This window comes from Nycticebus coucang, chromosome 21 (assembly GCF_027406575.1).
Source record: "Nycticebus coucang isolate mNycCou1 chromosome 21, mNycCou1.pri, whole genome shotgun sequence".
In the NCBI taxonomy this organism is placed as follows: Eukaryota; Metazoa; Chordata; class Mammalia; order Primates; family Lorisidae; genus Nycticebus; species Nycticebus coucang.
The window spans coordinates 45,290,711-45,311,446 of record NC_069800.1 but is presented as its reverse complement, the minus strand read 5'-3'; the positions used below and the strand labels follow the sequence as shown (position 1 = coordinate 45,311,446).

The following is a 20,736-nucleotide window of genomic DNA, read 5'->3' as shown; positions in this document are numbered from 1 at the left end:
CACACCTTCTTATTTTCCTGGAATCTTGCTAAACTTACTCCATAGTTGTAGTAGATTTTTAAAACAGATTCCTCTAAGGTTTTCTACATATGTGACCATGCCATCTGCAAATACATACAGATTTACTTCTTCCTTCCCCATCTTATGCATGTTATTTCTTTATCAAGTTAAAGAAGTTCTATTCAGCTTACTGAGAATTTTTATAATGAATGAATGTTGAATTTCTGCCAACTGCTTTTTCTCCATGAGTTTGCTTCTTTTATTTTGTTAGTAGTCTATAAAGTACTATATAGGTATAAATAAAAACATGAGGCTTTTAAGAGTTGTTGGTCTCTGAGGTTTAAGGAATACCTATGTTGGCATTCAGAAAATAAGTACAAAGGTAGCCAATTACTGAATATTAGATCTGGCTAGACCTGCACTTTACCACACAACACTCACTTGTTCATCTCTAAACTATATTTTGTGAAACCTTTAAGAACTCCTTTGCAAAATCGGTCTGCTTTAGGGAGTGTTATACAATTTGACTTTTTTTCTAAATCAATTTTAAAGGTATGAACCTCTCCCATATTCTCTTACGTATATACTTCTGTTAAAAATAATTTTCACTGTAAAAGGAAACCAAACTAAAATACCATACAATGAAAGAATGGCTTTAGTCAAGTGTACATTTCTTTTGTCTTTATTATTTATTGTAAATCAATCTTCTTACACTTAAAACATGATGCTGTACTCTTGCTATTACTTACTTGGGTTATTTTCCAATAAGGATTAGAAGATATCATGAGGGCAAATAAAGAAATAACATGTGCCGATGAGGTAAGAGAGAAGTATAAAAGTAGAAAGTTCACTTCTTGTAGTAGGGGCTGTGTTCCTCCCTCAGTATATTTATTCATATGCTGGGCTATTCTCTAGAATATTGTCATTTTTATATTGTCACACTTGTTTAAGCTGGACACTGTAGGATTAAAGATAGGATACATACAGCTATTGCTGTACCTTTAGCGGTTATTTCAGGGACCAAATAAAAATCTAAGCTTGAAAGGGAATGGGTGAGAGAATTAAACATAGGACCAGAATGGTGAAATCAAGGAAAACCGTAAAAGATGTTGCAGAATGAACTATTTACTGCAGGTGGAAAAAAAGAAAATTGTGAGAATATTACTTTAAAAAATTGAGTTACTAATGAATCAATACTCTGCTATAATTACTCTCTGGGCTAAAATTAAAAGCTTTTCAGGCTTTCACTACAAACTTTTGGGTATATATCAACAAAGTGACTTACCCTCTGTGAGGAATTAAGATTGTCTGTATGATTAGGGAAAAGCTCAAGTGTCAGGGATGGCTGTTTCAGAATTCCTGGCATAAGATCCATATTTGAATCACTATCTTGGTCCGAGATGTTACTTTCCAATGAATCAGCTATGATGTAAAAAAAAAACAAAAACAAAAAAACAAGTAATTATAATGCCTAGTACTTCTCTGGAGCAAAAATGTTTTAATTAATTGTGCCCACTAGTCTAACTTAAGTCACTTAAAAAACAAAGTGTTGCTCCTGTAGTCCCAGCTGCTTGGGAGGCTGAGGCAAGAGAATCGCTTAAGCCCAAGAGTTGCAAATTGCTGTGAGCTGTGTGAGGCCACGGCACTCTACAGAGGGCCATAAAGTGAGACTCTGTCTCTACAAAACAAACAAACAAACAAAAAAACAACAAAGTGTTGCTTCTATCTAGAACATTCAGAAAATGAGTACAAGGGCAGCCAAACACTGAATATTGGAACTGGCTAAAATACTGACTGCATTACCATGCAACACTTGACTTCTTCATCTTTTTCTATAAAGGATCAGGCAATAAAGAGTTTAAGCTTTGATAACCATATAGGTGTCCATTGCATATTCTTTTTTTAATTTTTAATTTTATTTATTTTTTAATTTTCCTTTTTTTTTTTTATTGTTAAATCATAGCTGTGTACATTAGTGCAATCAAGGAAACCAAACCAGGGAAAGACCCAACAAGAGCATATTCTTCTTCATACTTTATAACTATTTAAAAAGGGAAAACCCACACTTGGCTGTATTTGGCTTGTGCACTATAGTTTGTTGGCTCCTGTTCTACAGGTGATAACAGGTTAAAACTGGAAAATATTTGAATTTTCAGGTACAGAATATAATAAATGCTGGCTGGGCATGCTGGCTCACACCTGTAATTCTAGCACTCTGGGAGGTTGAGGCAGAAGGATCTCTTCAGCCCAAGAGTTTGAGGTTACAGTGACTTTTGATGATGCCACTATACTCTATACTCCAGCCTGGGCAACAGAGTGAGACCCTGTCTCAAAAAAAAAAAAAAAAAAAAAGGGAGGAAGAGGAGGAAAAGGAGGAAGAAGAATAAATAAACACCATTATTATTCTCTGAATTATTTTGATTATATATTTAATCAGACTAAGAAAAACAGCCTTGACCACCACGTTTTCTAGGCCGTTGGAGTTTCTCCTGCTAAGTGCTCAGGTAGATGCTATTATGAGATCCTTCCAGTTGTAGGATTCTATGGGGTTCCACATAAAGGCTTTTATATGGGAGCAGAGAAGTAAGTGAGGGCTCACTCATAATTCAAGAAAGAAATAAGCAAACTGGAAAACAGGCCTTCTATGTACTGATTAATTAAAGAAAGACAAAATAGGTTGAAGTGGGACTCCTTCATTTTATAAATATTATTAGAGGGTTAGTCTGCCTGTCTTTAACTACCTTCCATAAGAAAGCTAAGAGAAGGTAACATTTTATACCTTTGTATAATCTAATAGTTATAATGCCTTAGAAGTTAAAGAATTCCTCAGATCACTTCAACATCTCTTCCAATGCAATAATACTGAACAAACCAGAAATACAAAAATGGATCCTAAAATGATCCCCTCCCCCTATCTCTTAAAAAAAAAAAAAAGTTCTTACTTAAGGACTCCACAGGAGAAGGAACTACAAAAGCTATTTCCGTAAGGGCATCAGCGTAATATAGCACCTTCTTCTGGCCATTGAAAATGCTAGCTCCAATATCTTCAGTGGAAATCACTTCATCTAGAACAAAAAACAGTATATTATTGCTTGAAAAGTGAGGAAAAAAACAGTATCATCATGCTTCATGAAACAGTTACTGGTTAATAAAGGGATAATAAATAACAAAGACATGTTTCCAAGACCAATTAGTGTGTAAGAATAAAAAGTTATAATGTTCATTAAATGTCCTTATATACAAAATCATTATTTTAGATCATAAAATCTTAACTTCGTGGTTTCTGAAATGACTCTGTAGGAACAAGGATAATCATAGGAAAAGAAAACAAATGAAATGACTCTGTATCAGACCACTTCTGATCAGCAGGGCCTTTAACTCATCTGCTGGATGCAGCTAAAGAAAGCAGGCTTGAACCTTCACCACAGTGTACCTGGTTTTCCCAAGTTCTGGGTGGACAGAGGTGGTTTCTGGGGAGGTGATGGAGAAAGGGGTGTCAGAGGATCATGTGTAGTTTACAATGATGGAGGAAGTCAGGGTGAATAGTCAAGGAGGTCTCCATTCTCCAGCCTTACAGGTTCTGGGTGTGTTGGGAGTGTGGTCCTTACGTCCAGGGTAAATGAAAAGTGTGCTTGTGGGTCACTGAATTCCCCATTAAGGGACCCTGTTGCAAGCCTTGAGTCTCAAATGGGAGACAGGTCCACGGATTCATGCTTAGGGTTGCAAGGTTGGTAAGGTCATGGTTAATCTGGTTGGAATCCTGATTGGACCAGAAACTAACTTATAATTTGGATAAAATATCAAACTCTCTGAACTCAAGCTCCTCATCTGCAAAATGGAAATAAAAATTTTACCAGATAACTTAGGATTGTTGTGGGAATTAATGAGTCTTCAGGCTTGCAAAATTTGAAAAGCAATAGGTCTTGGCATCCTATTTGACACCACACCATCTGATGTAGATAATCTGCAAAATGTGGATGATGATGGGATCAAGTATTTGGGTGGCTGTGAAGATAAAGGCCTGTCATATGTTACTCCATTCTTGGCAAATACGATAATTTCAGAGCCTCAGGGATATTTTATTTGTTCAACAAGGCCTTTCTTTCCACCTCTCCCAGGCAAAGAGTGGATGCACAGGGGGTCTGTGCCTTTTGGATGCCTATGGCATTGCCTTCAAGCTAAATTAAGTGGCCCTGCTTTTCCCTTTGTCTCTGGGGATTTGGGATGGGGAGAAGGGTAGATCATCTAAGAGTAGGTAGGGCCACCTCACCCTTAGGAAGGAAGCCACAAAACTATATTAATGTAGGAGGGAATCACCCAGTTGATAGGTCCCTATAAATAACTCTCTTTCAAAGATGCAGGACAGACTGGGAAGGGTGGGGGAGTGAAGGTCACTACTCTTTCCCCTGCTGGAGGTCTCATTAGGATTAGGAAGCATTTGGCATTTGCAAGCTGTGAGATCAACAGATTCAAAGATTATTTAGTAAAAAAGAAAAATGCTCACAATACAGTATGGGGGGAAATAGGGAAATCAAAGTTTATGAATGAAGTTATAGCAAAAGAAAAGAAAAGAAAAAAGAAAGCAGTCCTTTTCAAACAGGTAAATGATCAAAAGGAAGACCATCGCAGTCCCTGTGAAGGGAGTTAACGCTGGGGGTGTGTGTGCGTGCGGACTCTTGCATGCAAGGCATTTCTGTTCCTGGTCTCTATACTGCTCCTCAGCTCTGCTTCTGCTCCACCTTCCCCAGGGGTCAGTGACGGCAGATAAAAAGGTACAGTTTTAGTGATAACTGCTCTAAGCTGGCATGGCTGAATTAACAAAATAAATGTCCCCCCACCCCCTTTTTGTAGATACAGAGCTTCACTTTATCGCCCTCCATAGAGGGCCAAGGCGTCACACGGCTCACAGCAACCTCCAACTCCTGGGCTTAGGCGATTCTCTTGCCTCAGCCTCCCGAGTAGCTGGGACTACAGGAGCCTGCCACGACGCCCAGCTATTTTTTGTTGCAGTTTGGCTGCCACCCTCAGTATATGGGGCCGGCACCTTACCCACTGAGCCACAGGTACCGCCCAACAAAAGAAATACTCTTAAAAGCTAATATAGTTACAATTAAAATGAACTCAAAGTCCTTCCAATAATACATAAAAGGTCAAAAGCTGACAAAAAATTATGCAAAGGAAATGAAGAAGTAACTCTCAGAAAGGAAAAATATGAAAAGATACTATTAATCATAATTAAAAACAGAAAATCTCTCACCTAATAAATTGGAAGATACCTAATGCTGCTGAAGGTGCAGCAAATAGGAAGTTAAGACTAAAGGTTAGCAAACTTTTTCTGTAAAGGATCAGACAGTAAAGTCATTTTAGGTTTTGCAGGCCTTATGGTCTTTGCCACAACCACTCAATTCTGCCATTGCAGCACGAACACAGTCATAGATAGTGTGTAAAGGAGAGTGTGGCTGCGTTCCAACAAAGCTTAATAAAACAGGCCTGGGCTTTGTTTGCGGACTCCTGGTATAGGCACTTTGTATCTATGATGTAGACACTGAAGTCACTGCCCCAGCCCTCACCCCACCTGCCCCTTCTCTCCAGAAGCCGTGAAGTGCAGAGCAGTAGGACTGTCCCTTCCTCTCAGTTCTAACTTGTCAGCATCTCTCCACTGGGGTCATTCCATCTCTCCTGCCACAGGGACAGGTTCAGGACAGTCTAATCACTGTGCAGCTCAGGAATTAGAGAGCAGGGGATACCCAGACCTGGCTAATCTCTCCTCTTCAGGCTAGCGTGGCACATGAATATAAAACCTGCAACTGTCTGCCTGCACTGAGAAAGAAGCTAGGCTAGGGACAAAGCTAACATCCAGAACACAGATCTAAAGAAAAACTGTAAAAAATAAACAGGAAAGTTAATCAAATAACACCAAAAACTTAAAGCCAACTTCTGGGAATTTTTAGACATGAGGCAATAAATGACCTCCAAAATCTACGCCAATTTGGGTCAGGTGTTCTGTACTTGGCAGCCATAAATATCCAACTGATAAGATTTATCAAAATGAATAATGTGCACTGGACATAGGCACTACCCACTTCACAAAGATAATATTAACATTCCACTAACACCAGAAGCCCAAGAACAAATATCATTAGCCAGTTGGGGCAAAAGTCTTTAGTTTAAATTCAGACTTCCTCTGGTACTTGTTATCCTAATTACAGCTCCTCAGGAGGATTTGTAGGGATGAGCAGGGGACTCTCAGAGGTAGCCAACTGTTTACTACAAAGGATATGCTCGACTCACAGGGGTCCTCAAACTTTTTAAACAGGGGGGCCAGTTCACTGTGCCTCAGACCATTGGAGGGCTGGACTATAGTTTACAAAAAAAACTATAAACAAATTCCTATGCACACTGCACATATCTTATTTTGAAGTAAAAAAACAAAAACGGGAACAAATACAATCACACTGCTGCATGTGGCCTGCGGGCTGTAGTTTGAGGACCCCTATAGAGTATCCCAAGAATGTAACCTAATGTGACTCTTCTGATAGCCACAAAGTCTATAAAACATATCTGTTAATATAGAAAACTATTTACTAGACAAAACATTTGTTAGGAAGCTATACTGTTTAAGATAAATGATCTATATTTATTACAGTATTTTTACATAAAACTGAATTTGTTTGTTCATACTATAAAAAAGGGACTTATCAGTATCAGTGGTTTTTTTCTTTTTTTTGAGACAGTCTCACTTTGTTGCCCTGGATAGAATGCCATGTTGTCACAGCTCACAGCAACCTCAGACTCTTGGGCTCAAGTGATCTTCCTGCCTTGGCCTCTCGAGGAGCTGGACTACAGGTGTCCGCCACAACACCTAGCTATTTTTAGAGACGAGGTCTTGCTCTGGCTCAGGCTCGTCTCAAAACTGTGAGCTCAGGCAATCCACCTGCCGTGGCCTCCCAAGTGCTGGGATTACAGGCATGAGCCATTGCACCTAGCCAACTTATCAGTATTGTAATAATTAAGTCATTAATTCTGTATTTATCACCCTATCATTATATGTGTATATACACACACATATATATCTTTCACATACACAGATAGTATCTGTGTATAGGAAAGGAAACTTGTCCATTATATACCTGTTTGGTTTTGTATTTTTAACAAGATTTACAAATACATAGTAAAGAAGGGGGAAAAGAACAAAAAAAAAACGAGAAACAAATTTCTTGTTTCAAATTTCTACAAATTCATAGTAAAGGAAGGGGGAAAAGGACAAAAAAAAAAAAACTCCAAGAAACAAACAAATAATGATTATGAATTTTACCTTGTTCAGATCCTTCACCATCATCACAACTGTTTATAGACCAGCTAGTGGAAACATGCCCAGTCCAACCAGGGTGTCTGCCCACATCTACTGACCAGCCAAGGGAGAGCAAAAATTCTAGGAAATGTGGCTGAACATTTCTGGAAGACTCCACATTCTTTAAAATCTGAAATACATACCAATCATCAGCTATAATAAAGGGAACAAAAAAAATCAAAATAAATCTTCATAAAAATTGGTTAGCTTTGAAGCTTATGACAAATCAAGTCCAAATTCAGAATAAATCTGAGGATTTACCACTGTGGTGAAAAATGCATGCTCTGGAGTTACAAGATTTGGAATGGCTGGGCCTTGATCAAATTTCCTAATCTCACTGTTTCAGTTTCGTCATCCATAAAGTAGGGATAACAGTAACGGTTGTGAAGATAAAACGAGACAGTGCAAGCACAGCCTTTAGCGTCTTCCTAGTAAAACTGGACCAGCCAAATAGGTCCCTGCCTTCACAGAGTTCACTGTTTAATGAGAAATATTATATAAGTATGTGATTAATTATAAATCTTGACAAATGCTATAAAGTACAAATCTTCTAAAAATCCAATGAAGATTAGGTTTAATTAATAAATAAGGGTGACAATATACTTCTCTTTGTTCAAAGGAGAGAATACAGCCACTCCAGGAAAAACAAAGGAAGCAGTAGGTTCTCTCCTCTTCACTAAGTGATGCTTTGGCTGTGTACTGGCCTCAGAAAGAGCCTTTCATTCTAAAGCGGTGCTTCTTACCTGGGGGTGATTTTCCTCTGCAGGGAACATTTTGTAATTGTTGTCCCCAACTAGTGGGGCACACTACTAGTATCTATGGGTAGAGGCCAAAGATGTGGCTAGATGTTCTAAAATACATAGGACAGCCCCTACAACAAAGAATTACCTCCCCTAAATGGCAATACTGCTGTTGTTGAAAAGCTCACTTCTAAAATAAAGAAAATAAATTCTTCTCTAAATTGAAAATTTAAAGGGGTAGGGAGTAGGTATAGGAGAGTATATCAAAATCACCTGAGGAATTTCCTAAAAATAAGATTCCCTTAGATTGTTCTAGACCCACATTACAATCAGCAAAGGTAGGATTCTAAAATCACTATTTTTAAAAAGCTTCCCTAAATGTCTGAGGCAGCCAATGCACAGATCACTGATACCATTCTTAAGACAAGCCTGTCAAAGTCAAAACATAAGACGTTATAGCCATTACTTCCACTGGGCATCACTGCCGGGTCACCACCTCTTAAACACAGAGCTGGTGTCTTTAGAAGTATACCTATTTAATTCACCCTTCATATTCTTCAGTGACAGGAAAGTAATTTGACAGTTTCTGTTTTTACAACTAACATTTTTATCTAGAAGAAAAACATTTAAATAAACAATTTCTGAAAATTTAGTCATGCAGCAATAAGTGAATCAAATTTAACTTGCAGGGCACTTGCTGACAGCCAAAATTAATCTAAACCTACAAAGAGGCTAGGAAGGCAGGTTGCAGCCGTTCCAAAGGAGGCCTCAGGAAACCTTCACTGTTTCCTTGCCACCCTCAGCCCCTAGGAACTGAAGGAAATTGAAATGGTTTAGGAGTTACCACAAGGGTTTGTGTCTTCTTTTACAAGTAGGAGAAAAAATGGCTCCACTATTCTCATGTGAACAATGCACTAAACTTCCTTCAAAACAGATCCCTAATCTCTGTAATTAATCCTATTTTACTGAGGTTCTTCAAAAATACTTGAGCCCACCAGTCTCATCCCTGGCTACCAGCAGGTCACTTTCTCCCAAGCTCCAAGCATATCCTGTAACATATTTCACAAAGATGCAATACCCTCTTACCTCTGGAAAATTTACACATATTATCACTTTGTCAGTAACAATCAGCGTCTGACTTTTTAACTACAGTCAATGCATACCTCAAATACCACCTTAATTGTCTTTTCCTCCAGGACACACAGCCTTAAAACCAGGCCAGGTTTTCCTGTCTTGGTTCCTATAACATGCCTTAATGTTTAGCGCCCCTATCAGTATATTTACTATGGTGGTTTAATCATTTGTCTTCTCTCTACAGTAGTTTTAGGAGACCAGAAATCTTACAGATCTTGTTTGCCACTGTAACCCTGGTACCTAACAGCAGACACTTAGTAAATATTTATTGAATCAATAACATGAAATGAACTTTCTCATAAATCAATCTTTTCTAATAGCTCATCAATAATTTGAAATAGTACATCTTAGTGTAAACATTTTGTGACTTTGGTACATTCCTTAAGGTATGCTAATTTCATTAGGTAATGGGCTTATAATGATTAGCGTAACATTCTAACATCATATAGCTACAGTGTCCTGCACATCCAAATACTACATTTTACAAATCTTCACTGGCCCTTTTCTAGTCACAGTTAGTTAACTGCCTGCCTGTTCCATGTTTCCACTATTCATTTGCAACAGAAGTTTCAACAAATCTGCCCCTTGCTCTCAGCTTTCCATTCTCACCTCTTACATATTTCTTCATCCTTCTCCCACTCTCTTTGTTATACATATCCAGTTGTCTCTCACATAGTGTTCTGTTTTTATCCTTTATTTCAGGTGTTATTTCCCCCACTGCATACTATGCATGTCTTAACTGAATTGATTTGCTTGTGAAATTACCTAGCAGGTGAGCTCATCAAGGGGAAAACTCGTTGTTAACTTCTCCCTGGCAGACTGAGCCACAAGGAAAATGTTCAGTAAATATTTATGCTGTTATTTAAGCTAAGCAATTAGGTTTAGCTTTAGTTTTCTGTGACTAACTTTGTGTACTTTAGTTTCTTTTGTCTTAGGAATATGAATTTCTTAAAGGGAAGAGGTATGCTAAAACTCCTGTCTAAACCACATTCCTTACTGGTCAAAAGACTCAGAACCCTAAGCATCATGGTTTCAATTAATTCAGTTTTTTGTAGAGACAGAGTCTCACTTTATGGCCCTCGGTAGAGTGCCATGGCATCACTCAGCTCACAGCAACCTCCAACTCCTGGGCTTCAGCGATTCTCTTGCCTCAGCCTCCCGAGTAGCTGGGACTACAGGCGCCCACCACAACGCCCGGCTATTTTTTGGTTGCAGTTCAGCCGGGGCCGGGTTTGAACCCGCCACCCTCGGTATATGGGGCTGGCGCCTTACCGACTGAGCCACAGGCACCGCCCTTAATTCAGTTTTTGAAATGATATTTCATAATAAGTCTTTAGCGTCAAGTATAAAATATTAATTTCTTACCATGGACAAGTGCAAACCATAGTAGAATTCTGTATATGAAAAAGGAAGGAAACTTTATCTGACAAATCCAAGGCCCCTTTACATTATTAGGCCCAACAAAGCACTGAAATGTGACAGCAGTCATGTCTTACTCTCCCCACCTTCAAACTAAGTAATCATTTCCAGGTTGCCTGCTGTATGAAGTCTAGATTGAGTACTGACACTAATAGCTACAAATTAATCTAACAATGCCTACACTGGGCACTGGACTCATACCCTGTAGTTCAACAATGTATAGCCAATCACTGATAAATGTTATTTCTGTAAACCAATGAGAATTTCTGACAAAGAACTTTTATTATTACCCCCATCTCCCAATTACCCCCATCTCTCTGAACACTCTAAGCCTTTCCTTTAGTCTCCAGGACACTTTCCTGTGTTTCCCAGGCTGCAGTCCTCAATCTTGGCCCAAATAAACTGCATATATTAATTTTGCTTCAGTTTCCTTCTTTAAGACAAAATACATTTGTAGCACAAAAAATTATGAAAAAATTTTTTTTGTTTTCATAATTCTTACCTCTTGGTTCGTTTTCTGACCTGGCTTCATATAGAAAATAAAAACTGTGTCAAAAGGACGACATGGCAAGAGATCCAGATACCCAACGTCATCAAAAAATCCAGGTATCGTGGAATCAAGTGCAATAAGGTGAGGAGGTAGACGACTATTTGTAGGTTCCTACCACCAAAGGAAGAAAGGAGCAATTATTATTTCTTTTTATTAATCTAATTATAAAAGTAATACTTGCTCATGGTTTAGTAACAATTCATTGAAAAAATATTATAACATGGCAGGAATAAGCACAACCACAATCCTACACTAAAGAAATTATTTAATATTTTTGTAGACTTCTTTCCAGTTGTTGCAGTTCCTTTTTAAAAAAATAATTGAGATTGTTATATTGCATATGTAATTTTGGACCATATTTTCTCTATAATAGCGATATCATATTATACAGTATACATTAAATAGTATAATCTAATTCTCTAGATATAGTATTTTCAATGCATTTTTCCTCATTCATTGATGGTGGCAATGCAAAATCTTACAGCCACTCTGAAAGACAGTTTGGTAGTTTCTCACAAAGCTAAACATAATCTTACCCTACAATTGCACCACATACTGGTATTTGCCCATGAATTAAAAATGTATATCCACACAAAACCTGCACATGAATGTTTACAGCAGCTTTATTCATAAATACCAGAACCTAGTGAAGTACTATCATAGGTAGATTAAAAACATAAATTAGGCCCAGCACCTGTTGCTCAAGTGGCTAGGGTGCCAGCCACATATACCGGAGAGGGGGGGTTCGAATCCAGCCCGGACCTGCCAAACAATGACAACTATAACCAAAAAATAGCCAGGTGTTGTGGCGGGCACCTGGAGTCCCAGCAACTTGGGAGGCTGAGGCAAGAGGATGGATTAAGTCTAGGAGTTTGAGGTTGCTGTGAGCTATGACGCCATGTTACTCTACCTAAGGTGACAGTTTGAGACTCTGTCTCAAAAAAAAAAAAATAAAATAATTAATTAATTAAAAAACACAAACACACAAAAATAGACCTTGGAGGCAACCAAGATATCTTTCAACAGGCAAATGAATAAATCGACTGTGGTATATCCATACAATGGGGTATAATTCAGGATTAAAAAGAAATGGATTTTGAAGTCTCAAAAAGACATGAAGGAAACTTAAATGCATACTGGTAAGTGAAAAAAGCCAGTGTGAGAAGACTCATACTGTGCAATTCCAGTGACGTGTCATTCAGGAAAAGGCAAACTTATATAGAAACAGTACAAAGACCAGTGGTTGCCAGAGGTTGGGGGGGGGGGGGGAAAGGGAGAACAGGGAGGGACAAATAGGTGAAACACAGTGGAATTTTGTGTGTGTGCGTGTGTGAGGCAGAGTCTTACTTTGTCACCCTCGGTAGAGTGCCAAGGCATCCTAGCTCACAGCAACCTCAAACTCTTGGGCTCAAGTGATCCTCTTGCCTCAGTTTTTCATTTTAGTAGAGATGGGGTCTCACCATTGCTTAGGCTGGTCTTGAACTCCTGAGCTCAAGGAATTTTTGCACTTTTGGTGTCGTCTCAATTCTCTCATTTATTTTAAATATCTTATTGAGTCTCTTAAGGCTGTCTAATTAATCCACCTGTCTAATCCACCCACCTCAGCCTCCCAGAGTGCTAGGATTACAGGCATGAGCCACTGCACCCAACCTTTACAATGGATTTATAAGGTAGTGAAACTATTTGTTTAATACTATAATGGTAAGCACGTGTCATTATACACTTGTAAAAACCCACAAAGCTGTACTATACAGAATGAACCCTAATGTAAATTACAGACTTCATTTAGGAATGCCCCACTGGTTCATTAATAGTAACAGAGGTTTGTCAATTGTAACAAATGTACCACATCAATGTAAGATATTAAATAGAGGAAGTGGGTGGGGGAGGATTTAGGGAGCTCTCTATGCTTTCTACTCAATTATTCTGCAAACCTAAAAACTTCTTGAAAAAATTTTTAAATGCATTTTTGTCTCCTCGTAATCCCTTATCTTCTTTGTGCTCTTGATCTTGCCGAAAATGGTTCTACTAACCATTGTATTTTTTAGGAAGCCATCCCCCAAAGATGGCAAAAATTATTCTCTTTCACATTGGCAAAAATTGTTGAGCCTGGTCTTCTGGTCTATTACATAACATTCCTAGCAAGTGCTGGGGCACTACCTACAAGATGTCCTAAAAGTCAAACCTAAAGTCACCGTACGTAGGGAAAATGGGAAATTGTAGCTTACTGTACATTTATTTACAAAATGCAGTAGAACCTCTGTAAGTTGACCACCCATGGGACTGTAACAAACTGGTCAACAAAGGCGTGGTCAAGATAAGGAACTAAGACTGGTACTGATATACATGCGGGGTATGCCCAGTCCATGAAAATTAGGTCAATTTATGGATGTGGTCAATGTAGGGAGGTGGTCAACTATGGTCATTACAAAACTGTACAAAGAGGTGGCCAACGTGCAGAGAGTATTTTGTAAATATTTTATAATGAATATTTTGTAAATAAAAGCACATTTAGCTACAATTTCCCATTTTCCTTGTATGGTGACTATAGGGGCAACTTCAGGGATACCCTGTATAATCAAAGAAATTAATATTTTGAAATTGAATAGTCTATGGCCAGTCAAAAAGAAGAGTATTCACATTAAGTGAAATAAGTAAAGACTACAAATAGCTTCATATCAATTCAAGTCAGATTTTGCCACTATGTGAATTTGCTACGAATATACAAAAATCTGTCCATTTCAGTTTTATGAAGAAGGAACTATGGACCTGCAGCATGCTGTAATATGCCTCAGGAAATAAAGAGTCCTCCTACTTCTTTGTTTTTTTAAGTAAGGTATTTCCTCAGCTTGTTCTTCTGGATGATCTTCTCATCCATATGTTTTTTTTTTTGGCCGGGGCTGGGTCTGAACCTGCTACCTCTGGCATATGGGACCGGCGCCCTACCCCTTGAGCCACAGGCGCCGCCCTTTTTTTGCAGTTTTTTTTTGGCTGGGGCTGGGTCTGAACCTGCTACCTCCGGCATATGGGACTGGCGCCCTACCCCTTGAGCCATAGGTGCCGCCCCTCATCCATATGTTATATGAACATAACATACACATTTCATATCTCTTACTAACTTTTAAAGGTTTCTTCCTCTAGGTCTTATAGAGAGTTTGTTAAGGTAACTTTTGTCAATGTCAATATCACAGCTATAAATGGAATATTTTTATATTGTGTTTTTAACTGAATATAGTAGAGGATAGTCATTAATTTTTGTACTTTTTGGTGTTGTCTCAACTCTCATTTATTTTAAATATTGATTCTCTTAAGGCTGTCTAATTACAAGTCAGATTATCTGTACACTATCTTCTCATTTGCAATGATCTTTATTTCATTTAGTTTCTTTTAACACTTCATTGACTTACTTCATTTTGATAATGTACTACGGTTTTACAGGGGATGAACATAAAGTTCATTTGCCATTTAAGTAATAAATGAGGCTCAGCACCCATAGCTCAGTGTTTAGGGTGCCAGCCACATACACCAGGGCTGGTGGGTTTGAACCCAGCCTGAGCCAGATAAACAACAATGACAACTGCTACAAAAAAATAGCCAAGGGTTGTGGCAGGCGCCTGTAGTCCCAGCTACTTGGGAGGCCCAAGAGTTTGAGGTTGCTGGGAGATAGTGAGACTCTGTCTCAAAAAAAAATTAAATAAAATAAAACAATAAACTAATTTAAATTGCAAACGAACTTTATGTCCACCCTGTATATAATGTCCCGCCATTGGAGGAAAGCTCCCTGTACTTGTATTTCCCAACTTCCTGCTAATCTGTAATTATTTAAAACTAAAAAGTTAAAAAGTCATCCAGGTACATATCCTTCACCTCTGATTTTAACAAAAGGTACCTCTAAATTTGCTCATGGGCTGCCATTTCAAGAGATCTTTATTTCTAAGTTTTTAAAAAAATATATTGTTTTATTAAATACTGATTGATCTGCTAGTAGGATCCACTTAATTTCCTAATGCCTTTATCAATATTTCCCAATAATTGTCAAGTTCCTGTGATAAACCTTACTTGGTCATAGAAGGTAATTTGCTCAACACACTCTTTTTTAATTCAGAATTTAGTTTGACTAGAATCCTTTTGTAAGTAAGACTGGTTTGTAGTTTTTTTTATATGTATGCCCTATTAAGTTTAAGTTATTAGACATATGCTAAAGTTCATGAAATAAACTAGGTATCTTTCGTTTTCCTATGTTCTGATATAGATGAGAAAGCATGAGAATTACTGTCTTCAAAGCTTAACAATTTCAATTAGAATAGGTAACATGAACAGAAAATTACGATCTTAAGAGAAAGAGCTAGTGCAGCTTTTCTTGTCTCCCTGCAGGCCATATAAAGCAATCATTTTCTTTCACGTATTTTTATGTATTGCTTCTATACCAAGAACATCACTTATCATTTGTAGGCTGGATCTATTTTCTTTGATTTCCATATTTTACCACTATACTTCTTTTTATTCTCTTCTGTCTGCTCTTCTATTCTGCATTAAGAGTTTTTATGTTCATGGGTGGCGCCTGTGGCTCAAAGGAATAGGGCACGGGCCCATACACCAGAGGTGGCAGGTTCAAACCCGGCCCCAGTCAAAAACTGAAAAGAGACAAAAAAAAAAAAAAAAAGTTTTTATGTTCATACTGTGCAGTGAGCTGTGATCATGCCACTAGCATGCTGCCACATGCCACATGCATTCTAGCTTGGGTGATAGAGCAAGACACTGTCTTCAATAAATAAATAAATAAGAAAATATAGTGGCATGAAAGAGCATAGTCAATAGTAGCTTAGACTTTCAGTTATAATATTTACTAGGGGGATATTCTGAATATTATTTTTTTTAATTATCTGTAGATTTCATTTATATGTATAAAATGGATCCTGTATTACCCAGGAAAATGCAGAGCTAAGTGTACTGTCAGTGCAGTTACCTCAAACAGAAGAACTCAGAATGCATTCATAGGTAGACTGTCCTGGAGCTCACACTGTAACCTACAGTAGCACAGAATTTCATTTACTTGTATAAAGAATAATATTTTAATCAGTTTTTAAAAGAAATTTCCTTCTACTCTCATAAAAATATTTTCACTGTCACTGGCCAAATATATTTACTCATAAAAGTTTATGAAAATTACCTTCAATGCTTCTAATGACAAAAATCCAAAGTGTGAGAGGAAAAGACGTGCTGTTTGGAATTCTTGGGCAGGAGGCGGAGGCCTGCAATCCGTAATGGGATCAGGAAAACTTCTCTTCTGCAATTCTTCCTCACTCTGTTGCTCAAGGTGTATTTCATAAGTAATCTGCTGAGCCATTCCACTCCTTAATTTTTCATGTTTCTCTTCCAACTGAAATAAACCAAATTTTCATTTTTTGGAAATATTATAAAAGTAACAGCATCAAACTTAATTTTAACATGAAAACAGAGCTACAGGGCTCGGCACCCATGCTCGGTGGTTAGGGCACTGACCACATACACCGGGGCTAATGGGTTCAAACCCAGCCTGAACCTGCTAAAAAACAATGACAACTACAACAAAATAGCTAGGTGTTATGGAGGGTGCCTAAAGTCCCAGCTACTTGGGAGGCTGAGGCAAGAGAATCACTTAAGCCTAAGAGTTTGAGGTTGCTGTGAGCTGAGATGCTACGGCACTCTACCCAGAGCAACATAGTGAGACTCTGTCTCAAAAAAAAAAAAAAAATAGAGCTATAGGCAACAAAGAAAATGAAGAAAATGTTTCCGTTCAATAGCATGTTTCAAGGAAAAACAAATACCAAAAAAACTTTCCTATGGCTTCAATAATCACTCCTTCATCTCCTGGCTGTGAATAAAAAGTATTCTACCTGTTCTTCAAATGGACAAGAAACGGGGCAAAGTAGTTGCTCCCCACTTCCAGAGCACTGTCTTCACCCTGCCGGAGCCCCATATGTTTTAAAGTACTTACCCAAATGCGATTCTTTGACTGTAACACTGTTGTGGAACCCCCCAACCGTACCCATCCCTTCAGATCAATCCTAGTGTAAAATTCCATCCTCTGGTATGTGATAATCCTTCTAACAACCTTCTAACAAACTGGCTCACAATCCTACAACCTTCAGACTTTGGCCACCCATGATGGGTCCTACTTTCAAAGGCTGTAATTCTGAAATTCTCTCTCCAATCATAAGCCCCCTTCTAGTTGTTTCCCATACCTTCACTCCCCAGCTCTCGTGCTTTGCCCCGCAGTAGGACACTCAATCCCTCTCCCTATTTTCCCATGCGTTAGCATCCTTCTGGCTTCTTCTGCTTCTCAACTGAGACTAACACCCGCCCCATCCCACCCCGGCAATTAACATCTTAATATACTCTCCTTAAGCACAAAAAATAGCTGTAGAACCTTATCCTTCCAAATTCCTGCACCTGTCAATTTCCATACCATTCAAATTCTTTACTTAGGCTCCCAAAGACTTAAAGAAAGTCAACAGAATGAATTAAATAACTTCACTAGAAATGATGCTGCTTAACCTTAGCTGGACTGCCTGGTAATTTTAAGAACCATCTTTGATCCCCTATTACACTGCTAAGAACTAAGATTAAAATTTACACAAGCTTCTTCAATTTCCCTCATTTCTACTCTAAATGTCTCTGAACCTTGATCTAATGTTTTTTACAGAAACATTTCTCTTCTAAACACAATCGCCTAGACTCTTGGCCCTGCTGCTTCTATCACCTATAATTCCTCTTGTCTATCTTACAGTATCAACAAAGCCCTCTCCACCAGGTCTTTCTTTTCAATCTATAAACATGTTAATATTTCTCCCATTCTTGAATGCTAAAAGAAAAAAAGAAAAAGAAAAGAAAACAGAAAAAACTAGCCTGGATTTGCCTTAAGTAGGCTATTTCCCTATGCTATTATCCATTAGGTACCCTCCTTTTTACTGCTAGCAGCATAGTTTGTATTTGCTGCTTCTTTCTCTTTAATCATTCACCCCTAGCTCCTTACACTCTGCCCCACACTTCATGCTCCTTTGAACCTGAGCTCAAGGGTCACCTACAATTTCATGCCAAAATCCAGAGACCTTTTCTTATTCCTCCTTCTCCCTGATCTCTCCAGCATTTGATAATACAGCCCTTCCTCCATTCTTGCCCTTCTGTTCTCTCATGCCCTGGCACACCAGTCCCCCACACTTCTTGAAATTCTTCTTCCTTGACCTAAGATAGCAATTGCCTGATCTAATTGTCTAAATTAATCTAAAACCAAATACATTTTTCACATATTCCCAAATTTGTCTTCCTCCTATAGTCCATATTTCTGTAAATATGCCCTGATACCTCTTTGTCATGCAAACTCAAAATCTAAAATTCTTTGGCTCTTTTCCTTCCCTCAGCAATCCAAGACTGCTTGGATCTACCTCCACCTTGTATATATTAAACTACAGTGATACAGTCCTTCATTTCTCCTAAGGACTTGAATTGTCATAATAGTCTGGACACAGTCTCCATTCTCCAAGTATACTCCACTACCAGAGTCTGATTGTGTTGGTACATTATTGAAATCTACAATAGCCCAAGTAGCCCAGTGACACATCTTTCTAAGAGATGTATGGTTCCTTTCAATCAGCCACAACCTATATCTAGATTCTAGTCTCTAGAAGACAGAGACTAAGTTCATCTTATAAATCACCTTCAATAACACTAACAGTATTATCCTAACCATGGAAGTCATTTAAGAATGTTTACATTTATCTCTTTAAGAACAGCTAAAAATAATTTAACTTACTTCTTCAGTGACAATTTCATGCAAATCTGGAATGCTCAGGTCTGCTTTCACAAAAGGAATCTTGTCCACCTCTTCAGGAAATGGGCGATGTTTCACAGTATATTTAAATCCAACATCATTTTTAGGAACTGGGCGAGGTTCAGGCACAAAAAGCTGGCAAAATAAACAAATAACATTATGTTTATTGCAGACAGTCCAATATCTATCTGTAATAAGACAGATTTCCCCAGCCTATTAGATTCCTGTACCTCACAAGGATTATATATCATAAAAACTCACTAAGAATCTACACATGCTATAGATAACAGTAAAAGTAAGCAGCCTGGGTATCTGTGCACTCTATTTTATTTTTCTAAAAATGTCTATCAACTTGGTATATATCCCATGATTGACAAGGGGCTGTGGACTTCTACTGCTGCAGGCCTGAATCTCCCACATTCAATGGTAAGCCACTATAGTTAGGGCTTTAAATCTCAAACTACCTTCCTTCTGAAAAAGCTCTCAAATTATTCCATATAATAAAGTACAAGTTTATTTTTTTCCTATATTTTCTTTTCCTCTTCCTTTTTTTTTTTTTTTTTTTTACAGTTTTTGGCCAGAGCTGGGTTTGAACCCGCCACCTCCGGTATATGGGGCCAGCGCCCTACCCCTTTGAGCTACAGGTGCCACCCAAAGTACAAGTTTAGGTCTACTGGGCCATCTCTAGAAAATGAGTTCAATTAGAACCTCAGCATGGCTTAATTGAGAGGGTATGAGCATTAAATCTAGGCCTTTATGGTTCCAAATCCATGCTTAAATATGTATATGATACATAGTAAACTCTCAACAAATTTTAGTTCCTTTCCTGCTAACTTTCCTTCTCAGTTTAAACACTAACTTAGTAATTTACAGAGCTGCTGACAGAATGTGACCTGGATGATGTCACCAAAAGAAAACAGGTGTGCTCCTCATGGGTAAACATATCTTACCTAATAGAGACACCTAGGATATTAAATGATTTTAGGCACTGATCCAATTTCATGGATATCTCTCATAAAGGCTGATAAAATTTTATGAAGTCATATTTTAAAAAATATTTTAGTAACAGAAGTAAAAGCCTACAATGTAATAAGTGAAAAGAACACACAAAACAACTCATTCTATTTAAGTGTTATTGTATTGGAAAGGGAAAAAAAGATCAAAACAAAACCCAATCCAAAATTGTAACAGTGGCTATATCCTTCTGGGTAATGAGAACAGGTGATTTTAAATTTTTTCTTTATTATCTGACTTTTCAGATAATAAATTGTGCCACCCTAAAAGATTTCATTAACTTTACAGATTAAAAAATTACACAACATAGTACCAATTACAGAGTAATAAATCATATAAAACAATTTGAAACTAAGTCCTGTTGCGAGGTAAATCAAAGGTCTGGTCAAATTTTTTTTTTTTTTTTTTTAAATACACAGTATCTATCAGACTTTTATTATATCTAAAATTACATGGAAAAAACATATTCAGAAAAACATGTCCTTCCTCCTAAGTGGATGTCAGGATCACGTGGAAAGCTTTCTGAAGACACACCTGCCTTGAAGATGCCTTTAGGAGTAATTCTAGGTTCCTAAGATGATTCTGATGTGAACCCACTGAGAAACTGGTTCACAAAATATTTACCTGTGACTTTTGTTGGAAATTATTTAACCTTTAAAACAAACACACACACACACACACACACACACACACACACTCATCATCCCTCCCCTATAAC

General features: G+C 37.9%; 1 protein-coding gene across 5 annotated transcripts in view; it reads right to left on the bottom strand.

The window, feature by feature from the left end:
• The window catches only part of RALGAPB (Ral GTPase activating protein non-catalytic subunit beta), a 117,313-nt gene that overhangs the window by 10,836 nt on the left and 85,741 nt on the right, over positions 1-20,736 (bottom strand). For all 5 annotated transcript variants that reach the window (XM_053573877.1, XM_053573878.1, XM_053573879.1 and 2 more), the window contains 6 exons: positions 18,987-19,139; positions 16,365-16,574; positions 11,147-11,305; positions 7,316-7,481; positions 2,943-3,065; positions 1,286-1,422 (listed from right to left, as the gene is read on the bottom strand). In XM_053573877.1, coding sequence (XP_053429852.1) covers positions 1,286-1,422; positions 2,943-3,065; positions 7,316-7,481; positions 11,147-11,305; positions 16,365-16,574; positions 18,987-19,139 — 948 coding nt within the window. The remainder of the gene's footprint in view (positions 1-1,285; positions 1,423-2,942; positions 3,066-7,315; positions 7,482-11,146; positions 11,306-16,364; positions 16,575-18,986; positions 19,140-20,736) is intronic.